The 11,496-nt window shown below is 34.8% G+C and overlaps 1 protein-coding gene across 1 annotated transcript; it reads left to right on the top strand.

The window, feature by feature from the left end:
• The first annotated feature begins 1,953 nt into the window (after positions 1–1,953).
• Positions 1,954–11,236, top strand: LOC141460613 (uncharacterized). Its single transcript, XM_074140783.1, has 4 exons — positions 1,954–2,114; positions 6,707–6,966; positions 9,175–9,328; positions 10,880–11,236. Exons 1-4 carry the CDS (start codon positions 2,058–2,060, stop codon positions 11,099–11,101), a joined length of 693 nt encoding a protein of 230 aa, XP_073996884.1. The 5' UTR covers positions 1,954–2,057; the 3' UTR covers positions 11,102–11,236.
• Positions 11,237–11,496: the final 260 nt, after the last annotated feature.

Genomic DNA, 11,496 nt, shown 5'->3' with positions numbered 1-11,496 from the left:
GTGTACGTTGTTTCGAATTAAGTTTCCTCTTTAATTAGCAACATTCCCGAACAGCATTCCTTCTACCGGTTGTCTTTTCAATTAAGTGTTCAGTCTTTAACCCTTTCTGATATACAGGGTGACCAGAGTTATATGCTCCACCCACTTTTTTTTTTTTTGAAACGGCGGGAAATTTCAAAAAAATAAAAAACACGTATTTAATCATTTTTAGTCTAGTTTATTTTCAGTGATTGACCCATTTTTTTAGACTCCTGTATCTCGAGATACAGCATCCAAATTTTTTTTGTTCTAATGGAACGTTATATATTTTTTTTTTGCATATTTTTATAGTATTTGAGCTCCTAAAAACAACAAAAAAAATTTTTTGAAATCGGTTAGGTTTTTCAAAAGTTATTGTAAATTACAATATGAAAAACAAATTTCAGTTTCAGTTTATTGTCAAAATTACGTTATTTTTCTTAAAGAATCTGTTCAAACTGGGCACAATCAACGGATAGGCAAGCCAAAACTCTGGGACTCCCACGGGCTGTGCGTAGCAGCACTTATGGTAGGCGAAGTCAAGATCTAGGCAGGCTAGAGTTATTCGACGTTCAGGTTGTTTTTTCTACAAACGTTTGGTGTGGAGTTTTAGGAAATCAACCAACCGGCCCATACTTCTAAAGAGAGAACTTAACTGGTGTAAGGTATCTAACTTTTTTTAAGAGACATTTTGACAGTTCTGCTTGAAGATGTTCCTCTAGCCGACGGGCTAGATATTTATTTTCAACAAGATGGTTGCCCGGCGCATAATGCGAGAGTTGTTCGAGGTTACCTGGACAGAAATTTCCATGAAAAGTGCTTAGGGACTCATTATCCCATCCAATGGCCAACCTCGATCTCCGTACTTAACCCAAATGGACTATTTTTTGTGGGGATACCTAAAAAAATAAAGTGTACAGTAACCTTAATCCTGTGGCTTCAGTCGATGTTCTGAAACGTCGAATACTTCTAGCCTGCCTAGATCTTGACTTCGCCACCATAAGTGCTGCTACAAACAGAGCGTGGGAGTCCAGAGTTTTGGCTTGCCTATCCGTTGATGTCTAACAGATTTAAAAATTTTTTTTTTGTATTTTTTAGGAGCTCAAATACTATAAAAATATGCAACAAAAAGTATAACCTTCCATTTAAACACAAAAGTTGGATGCTGTATCTCGAGATACAGGGATTTAAAAAAAAATGGGCCAATCACTGAAAATAAACTAGACTAAAAATGATTAAATACGTGTTTTTTATTTTTTTGAAATTTCCCGCCGTTTCAAAAAAAAAAAAGTGGGTGGAGCATATAACTCTGGTCACCCTGTATACAACGCCATTTCCGGCGGATAATTCTATCAACTTTCCTAGCCTTCTTTAATAAATCAAACCAGAATCATACACCGTATTAATGACGTACATGTTTCCTGCATTTCGGGGACGAAAAAAAGAGAGAAATTAATATATTTCGTGGGCCCCCTCCCAAAAAAAAAAAAAAAAATCTTGCGTAAAACCCTCAAGTCTGACTGTCATTTATCAAAGAAGTGTGTCTTCTCAAAAAATTCAGTATAAATGTTTCAATACAAAAGAAAGCCATTCTAGGAGATTCACATTTCCGGTGTCGCTAAATAGATTCATCGGAAGTGATGTTCGAACACCTTTGATAATACTTTTAAGAATCGATCTGTGAATGTGTGACACAAGTCTCTGCCCCCCTCTCGATCACCGTCACAATAACAATACAGTCTGCGGTTTTTATCTAAATCACAACCACTTGTTGCAGTCACTGGTTAAATTAACCTTAATTTCATTTTGTATATTCATTTTTTTTTTTTTTTTAAATGTGCTACGTAATGCTTTTTTCAATGTTGAAAAAAGATATTTGTATAAGATTTATGAGTGCCTGATTTTCATTATCAGTAATGGATAAAAGGTATAAAAATCCACTTGCGATAATAAAATAGGAACAAAAGTTACACCCATTTATTATTAAATCATCACTTTTAAAAGTAACAGTATTTTGTATTTTTATAACAGTTTAAAACATGGCAGCAAAATTAATTTGTTTGATTTTTATATTGTCTGTAGCAGTTTGCTGTAAGGTATTGTTTATTTTTTCTTTTTTATACTGTTTTTATTGATGTGGTTGTTATTGCTTGCGTAATTTGTTATTCGTTCGACTAGATTTTCGATTTTGGCGATTTTACCGGAAGTATTATTACAGGGGGGGCCTCATTATTAAAAAAAAAAAAAAAAATAGAAATATTCAGAAAAATATAAATTTGATATTTCAAATCTGTACCGCCATGGGATTGTTTGAAATTTGACTTTTTTTTTGGTGTGGAGAGGGGGAAATCACCCAACTAAAATGTGCCACTTTGCTTAGTCTATTTTTTCTATTTTTTTTAAAAGATAATCTTAATCTTTTTGTTCTTTAAATTGCCGTAAATCGGGTGAGCAGAAGCGCCATACTTTTTTCCATTCAAAGAATAAATTTTGTGGTATTACCTAATATATATATATATATATTTTTTTTTAACTAATTATATTCAAGTAATTTCTGGATAAGAGAATATCGTATGCGAGTTCAAAACACGATTCTTTCATGTATTACAATATGGTTTTGACCATTTTGAACACTGACATTTCTGTGGTTTAACCATTTGAACACTGATACTTCTGTGTTTAACCATTTTAAACGCTGACATTTCTATGGTTTTGACCATTTTGAACACTGACATTTCCATGGTTTTGACCATTTTGATCACTGACATTTCTATGGTTTAACCATTTTGAACATTGACATTTCTATAGTTTTGACCATTTTAAACGCTGACATTTCTATGGTTTTGACCATTTTGAACACTGACATTTCTGTGGTTTAACCATTAGAACACTGATACTTCTGAGTTTAACCATTTTAAACGCTGACATTTCTATGGTTTTGACCATTTTGAACACTGACATTTCTATGGTTTAACCATTTTGAACACTGACATTTCTATAGTTTTGACCATTTTAAACACTGACATTTCCATGGTTTTGACCATTTTGATCACTGACATTTCCATGGTTTTGACCATTTTGAACACTGACATTTCCATGGTTTTGTCCATTTTGATCACTGATATTTCTATGGATAGAAATGATATACATATCTAAGACAGAGAACAGTCTAAATTTCAAAACAGACACGAACAATTTAAACAACATATACGCCCCTAACTTACTACACAAAATACTTGACAATTGGCAACACTGACTTTCCACACAACCTAACACATATTACACATAGATCGATTACACTCCAGTCCATGAACAGACCAAGACAGAAGACACCACCAACCCTTTAATGCAAAATGTTACTTTGTAAACTAGGTAAATAATTTTTGTAAATTTCGTTACATTATACATATTCATTTTAATAGAATCATTGTTAACAATCTGTAAATATGTTCCACAGCCCTGAAGAGGACCTAGTCCCTAGGTTTATACCATTTAAACCTCGACAGAATAACTGTATCTCGACTGAAAACTGCCATTTATTTTTTCATCCATTGACATTTCTATGGTTTAACCATTTTGAACACTGGCATTTCTATGGTATAACCATTTTGAACGCGAACATTTCTATGGTTTAACCATTTTGAACACTGGCATTTCTATGGTATAACTATTTTGAACGCTGACATTTCTATGGTTTTGACCATTTTGAAAGCTGACATTTCTATGGTTTAACATTTTAAACAATGATACTTCTGTGGTTTAACCATTTTGAACGCTGACATTTCTATGGTTTAACCATTTGAACACTGATACTTCTGTGTTTAACCATTTTAAACGCTGACATTTCTATGGTTTTGACCATTTTGAACACTGATACTTCTGTGTTTAACCATTTTAAACACTGACATTTCTATGGTTTAACCATTTTGATCACTGACATTTCTATGGTTTTGACATTTTAAACAATGATACTTCTGTGGTTTAACCATTTTAAACACTGACATTTCTATGGTTTTGATCATTTTGAACACAGACATTTCTGTGGTTTTGACCATTTTGAACACCGACATTTCTATGGTTTAGCTATTTTAAGCACCTTACACTTCTGAACATGTAAAAAAAATAGCCTTCTAAGTCCATTAATTTGTAAAGTAAATAAATAATTGTAGAGAAAATGTTTAAATTTAATTATAATGACTTATTAGCAGATATTAACATAAAGGATGTATCCTTGTTGTTTCCGGCGGAAGATTGGTAGGTAAGGTCACCAGAGACCAAGCCAAAGAAGGAAGACGGGGTAAGTGAACCCACAGAATGGTCTGTGTGGCCTGCCGCTGCCCCTTTTCGATGGAGTGGGTTCCTTTTGTTATCGAAGGAGTAAAGCCCTGTGAGGTTTAGGGTTAAACTGAGCGAGCCTTGGGGGTACAAATCATAACTAGCTAACCCTAGCTAACCGCATTACGTTGGCTAGGATCTAAGTTTATGGGGCAACCTCTCTCTCTCTCTCTCTGTCTCACTCCTCCATACCCCCTCCCTACTTTGGGTGCCTTTGGTTAGTTATACATACAACATAATGGCTGCAAGACGAGGAGCTAACTGAGAGCCTGCTAGTTCGGGAAGTGGAGGGAAGAACTCCCAGTTCCTTGTTCAGACAGTAATTAGCCAAATACCCTGCCACATTATCGCAGGCCCTCCTCTGTCCTGTCGGTGCTTTATACCATACTAACTCCTCTACAAACTCCTTCTAGGTCGACCTCCTTCGAAGGAGTATCTTCCTTTAGATGTAGTTGTTACCAATTGATTAGTGCCCTGGTATCCAGGCGGATGTCTTACCTCCATTAACCATCTACACACACACATAAATACAGCCAACAGTCCACCTCTATTTATCACAGGTTACCATAGTGATAACGTTTCAGTCTTCAAGATTTAAGGTTCATTAATACACTCTTAATAAAAAAAAAAAAAAACTTGATGATGTATCGTAAATCTTGCCTTCATCCTAATCAGCACCTGTAAAGATGCTGAGAAACCGCTTAAATGGATTCATATACCTTCAAGTTCCGCTCTCTCTGAACGCACCATCAGCCCAATGAAGATAAATCTAGTTTTTGAGTTGAAGCAAAGTAACGGTTCCAGGGAAAAAAATCCATCTTTAACAATAATACATTAGTAGCTTACACACTAATTTTATTATTTCGCAGTGGTGCCACCACTTCCGGTGAAAAAAAAAAACAGCCTACCGGAAGTACCACTGCAAAGAATCGATTTTCCAGTTTGTTTTTTTTAAATCTTCTCGCTACTAAGATTTCCTGGAAACTTTCTTATGCTTATTTCGCATAATTCCACAAACTTTCGTGGCAACATAAAAATTTGATTAGACGCAGACGAATGGTTGGGCTTCCCCCCTAGCGTGCCATTTCTAGTCTTATACAGGATGTTCATTTTAAGACGGCTCAAATGAATTTCATGCTTAAACGGTGAATCTGAGCAAAAAAATGGTAAAAGAAAAATTTGTTGCCCGTCACCTCTAGTTTCAGAATATGTGACTTGATTTTAGATTCCTGCCTGCATACGCGGCTGACGCCCGACCAAAAGTGAGGGTTCCCAGTTGACCCCCATTTTCATTTACACCGTTTTAAAGTGTATAAAAAGTTATTAAAGAAACCGGAAACCTCAATTCGATATCTTCAAAATTAAAGGTGATAGGCCATTTCAAAATCCGGTATTTATTAATCATATTTCAATTTTGTAACTTGTTATCAAAGAGAAAGAAGAGCACGCGATAGGTCATTTTTATGTATTTTATCATCCCCTTTCTATTAAAAATATTGCCAAGGCAGTAAAGCTAGTATTTTTCTTAATATCGGGAAATAAGTCGTTTTTCGAGTGATTTTTCTAAGAAAAATCAAATGTTAAGAGCTTTAGATGTTCTCAAGCATACACAAAATGACTAAAAATTAATTTTACATCTGTTACAAACAAGAAGGTTTAATAATTATTTGGTAATTTTGGGAGAGTTGCGTTTAATTACCGAAAAAAAATTGGAAACCTGCCACATATTTAAGTGTTCAGTATCTTTCATGTAAAGGATCAAACTTATTCCTTAATTAATCAAATAATGCACTTTACTCAACTTGTGAAGCACGTACGTGCCTTCAAAGGTGCCTCCTCAGATACAGAGAGCAGTTGATAACCTCCTGGCTAACCTGGCTTGCGAAATGCATTTGAACCGTCTTAAAATGAACACCCTGTATATGTATTTATATTATTGAAAGTTCCGGTAAGTTCCGGACTGCTAGGTAATATCTTTGATTTTATATCTTGGCCGTTTTTCCGGCGTACATCCATTATCAGTGGTAGATTAATAGTGATTTCAACTTTGCTTTAATTAATCTACCTCTGATGATGGGCGTAATTCTGAAACCGGTTAGTGATACTGTAAACATGAGACAATATTAAATTCTAATATGGAATAAATACGTAATCAAAAGACTAAATTTGAAAAAAATAAAAATTGGCTACCGGAAGTGGATTTCTTTAAAGTGAATACATTTAATATCGTAGTCAACTACTTTTTACACACAAATTTACGTAAAATGGCGAGAGGAAGTCATGTGAGTGTGCATACTAGATTTTAATATTTTTTTCTTTTCCAACTATTACTAACCCTAAATCTTCATTTCAGGCTGAGATCATAGAGAAAGCTATAAATTATATTGAAGAATTAGCGGAAAATACCAAAAATGAAAATGAAAATCTACAAAATCTAGCGGAAACTGGGAAATATCAATTAGAACAAAGATTTAAAACTATGAAATTACAAACACAAGAACATGCTGTCCAAAATATACTGAAAGTGAAAAAGTTTGTTAGTGATAATCCGACGATTTGTTCGCCGGATGTACATGCTGCGTTGGATAATCTGAATTTGGAACTCTATGAAGGGTTAGGGTGTTTTCATTTTTTTTTTTCTAGTAATATACTGATTAAAATTAATTATTTAGTAAAAAAATAGCAACCCGGGAAATTTCTAATCAATCTTGGTTATTAGAGGGGTCCTTGACTGTTTCAGGGAAGGTCACATCTGATGAGGAAGCGGTTTTCAGAACGATTTCGAATCCCTGAACCAGGTTACCTTAGACGAAGGATCATTTTTACTTAATTATCATTCCCAGTTTCGAAGAATCGTTAAAGAACTTAAATCCCAAATGATAATACAGTTACTGAGTGAACCAACAAAGAATAAAATCGTGGAACGCCCATAATTAGGGTGTTGCGAGATTTGATTTTTGGGGGGGGGGGTACATCAAAGAAAATACAACACTATAGGTAAAAGGATGAGATAGTTTCTTTTAGATTATCTCAAAAAGAAATGCAGTTATCTCAGAAGTGGTAATAGCTTCAGCTGAGATGGATACGCTGTGTCCACCAATTAGCCTTGTTTTCCTCTGAAGTGCCCAATAACTGTTTATTGCTAGCTATATTTTTTGTAATAGCAATCAAATATAAATGGGAAATCTACAAATTCGAGGAAAATCAACTGACTAGAAATGTGACTTTACTGAAATGATATCCTCTCAAGCGACTACTACAATTTCACTTAAAATCATTATTTGGTGGTTACAAAACATATAAATCTACAAAAAAAATAATAAAGTGAAGTTAAGCCTATTTTTTCAGCGTCCAACTACCAATTAGGTGTCGTTGACGGAGGCGACTGGCAAACATATTTTACTACAAATTTCTATTATTAGCCATTAAATAAAATCCAAGGCCTATACTAGTACCGCAATACATCTCAACTTTGCGGGTCTAGCCTATAACCGCCTAACATACTTTACTATAAATTTCTCATATTAACCATTAAATAAAATCCAAGGCCTAGACTAGTACCGCAATACATCTTAGCTTTGCGGGTCTAGCCTATAACCGTCTAACATACTTTACTATAAATTTCTCATATTAACCATTCACTAAAAATCCAAGGCCTAGACTAGTACCGCAATACATCTTAGCTTTGCGGGTCTAGCCTATAACCGCCTAACATACTTTACTATAAATTTCTCATATTTACCATTAAATAAAATCCAAGGCCTAGACTAGTACCGCAATACATCTTAGCTTTGCGGGTCTAGCCTATAACCGCCTAACATAGTTTACTATAAATTTCTCATATTAACCATTCACTAAAAATCCATGGCCCAGACTAGTACCGCAATACATCTTAGCTTTGCGGGTCTAGCCTCTAACCGCCTAACATACTTTACTATAAATTTCTCATATTTACCATTAAATAAAATCCAAGGCCTAGACTACCGCAATACATCTTAGCTTAGCGGGTCTAGTCTATAGCCGCCTAACATACTTTACTATAAATTTTTCATATTAACCATTAAATAAAATCCAAGGCCTAGACTAGTACCGCAATACATCTTAGCTTTGCGGGTCTAGCCTATAACCGCCTAACATAGTTTACTATAAATTTCTCATATTAACCATTCACTAAAAATCCAAGGCCTAGACTAGTACCGCAATACATCTTAGCTTTGCGGGTCTAGCCTATAACCGCCTAACATAGTTTACTATAAATTTCTCATATTAACCATTCACTAAAAATCCAAGGCCTAGACTAGTACCGCAATACATCTTAGCTTTGCGGGTCTAGTCTATAGCCGCCTAACATACTTTACTATAAATTTCTCATATTAACCATTCACTAAAAATCCAAGGCCTAGACTAGTACCGCAATACATCTTAGCTTTGCGGGTCTAGTCTATAGCCGCCTAACATACTTTACTATAAATTTTTCATATTAACCATTAAATAAAATCCAAGGCCTAGACTAGTACCGCAATCCATCTTAGCATTGCGGGTCTAGCCTATAACCGCCTAACATAGTTTACTATAAATTTCTCATATTAACCATTCACTAAAAATCCAAGGCCTAGACTAGTACCGCAATACATCTTAGCTTTGCGGGTCTAGTCTATAGCCGCCTAACATACTTTACTATAAATTTTTCATATTAACCATTAAATAAAATCCAAGGCCTAGACTAGTACCGCAATACATCTTAGCATTGCGGGTCTAGCCTATAACCGCCTAACATAGTTTACTATAAATTTCTCATATTAACCATTTTTCTTTTTTTAGTTCCAGATGGAGTGAGTGTATGGATCTTTCCAAAGCTGTGATGGATTTTACTGAATATATTCATACATTAGTTTCAGGATTTGGCTCTGTTGAACTATTATTTTGCAACGGTATACAGAATATTTCAGCTTGTGAGGGAACTTTCATAGAAAAGGTAAGTATTTATAATCTTAGAAGGCTTCACGAAGTTCTGCAAAGTAAACGTTTCTCAATTTATTTATCGTAGCTAATTTTTTGTTTTCTGTTTCGAAACTTTCAAGCTTGGCCTTGAAGCACGATGTGTGGTTGAGAGTTTTTTTAGAAATAGAAGAGAAAACATTTTTGTTTTCTCATTTTCTCTTATTCTAAAGTTTCAACCTTTTTTTTTGCGCCCTGTACCCCTAAAGAAATTCCACGCGAAGCTTACACCACCTGAAATTTATATTTTGCTAAAGGATAAATATAACCAACAAAAACAATCAAACACATGGAGTATATAACACAGAAAGTATACTTTTCTAAAAATAGTAATTTCCTTGAAATATGTGCAAGATAATAATATAAGAATGAGAAATATTTGATTAATAATAATATCCTATTATTTACCTGGACTTTCCTCGCACCCCCAGGTTGGGAACCCCTGTTTTAAAGAGAAAGTAATGTATTCGTGCAGATTTTCAATTTCGTTGCATAAATTGCAGGTTAGGAACTTTTTTTTTTACAAAACTAATAAAATCTCTTTCTAAATCATATTAAGTTGGTATGATTGGAGTCGAAAAGTTTGTCCGTTTGCCAATGCTCTTTGGGTGTAGAATATCAAGAACCGGTGGAGCTTGCCGGAGAGAAAGATCTCGCTTGCATTGGATGGACGATCTCCGAGATGATCTCACCTCAATGGGTGTTAGAGCGGTTGAGAATGAAGGCCAAATACAAAGGTGTTTGGCAGAAGCTTGTGGACTGTGGCCCGGGTCCTTTAGGACTGTTACGCCAAAGATAGATAGATAGTAGAATGTCAAGAAGACCCTGAATGGTGCTAAATTTTATCATTAAATTTTTAGCGCGAAGGGAATGGATTGATCATTGTGTAGGATTTTGTGGATTATATAGTGGGAAGCATTGGTGATCTTTCCAAAAGGATTGCTGGATTGTAAGGATTGGATTCGGTGAAGATTGGAATGCATAATGGAACCCCCACCTCTAATCTATAGATCCCCATTTAGATCACAGCAAAGTACTGTACGTTAGACTTGTTGGTCGATTAGTTTTGATACCATACTCCTCTGTAAGTTTCCATTCTTTTCGATCTAATGCTAGGGCTCCAATTCAGTCGTTTAATGGTCTTATGTAACCGGAGATAGCGTCATTTATCAGTAGTAGTGAAAACTTGGAATTGAAAATCTGCACTGTTGGCAAAATTTTCTTTAACATAGGGAAAGTTGAGTAGTTAGCGAATACTGGGATTCCATCGCGGAGATCACAGGTTCGAATCCAGGGCAGGTAGCCATTAAGTTTTTTTTTTTCTCTTCCTAGGAGCTTCTTACAGTTTACTGTCTGGTGATGGACAGTGTTTTCTGTAGAGAGAGAGAGAGAGCACTGCCCATAGGCTGGCGCCAATAACCTCAGCTGTTGACGCGCCTTAAAATAACAAAATTAAATTAAAAAAAAAAAACTGTATTGATTCACTTCATTTAAATAATAAATAATTTGCATTCTATTAAAATTACAGTGGCATTGTGCAACATTGGCTATAAAAGACTTTATAAACAACTTATTCGACAACAAAGGCGATTTTGCGCAAATCGTTAAAGAGATAAACCAATCGTTGATGGATATTATAGCAAAAGGAATTGAATGTTTTAGCGGAATGAAGCAAAAATTTACGAATAACTTACTGGAGGTCGTGAAAACCAAATGCAATTTCCCAGCAGATGCATTGCAATTGCAGTGAAAGGAAAAATATATAAATATGTATTTTTTATAAAGAAACATAATTTACTGCAATCAAAAAATATTTATCCAATAAAGAATTAAACACATAGGTAATCAAGGTACCTTATCTGCTAAATAAATTTATATAACCATATTTTTGACTTTTTGTCTTTTCTTCCTGAAGCTCTACTGGATACCTAGATATTTGCAGGATATTTGCCTTCTTTAGTGTACTTCTTCTTGCATCCGTTTCTTTACCAAAATCTTATACCCAACTTTCGCTAGTGTTTCCTCAGGAGTCCTATCATCATCCTCATTCAACTACACTAGGTTCCCGTTTTTTTTTAATTTTGGGGGGGAAAAATTTCCTCTGCATTGAAATATTCACATGACTCTTGGCCTCAATTTATGTTA

The sequence above is a fragment of the Rhodnius prolixus genome, unplaced genomic scaffold, assembly GCF_049639745.1.
Source record: "Rhodnius prolixus isolate KJV_2025 unplaced genomic scaffold, Rpr scaffold_6, whole genome shotgun sequence".
NCBI classification, from domain to species: Eukaryota; Metazoa; Arthropoda; class Insecta; order Hemiptera; family Reduviidae; genus Rhodnius; species Rhodnius prolixus.
Note: the sequence above shows the minus strand (reverse complement) of the source record. Positions and strands in the feature narration are given on the sequence as shown.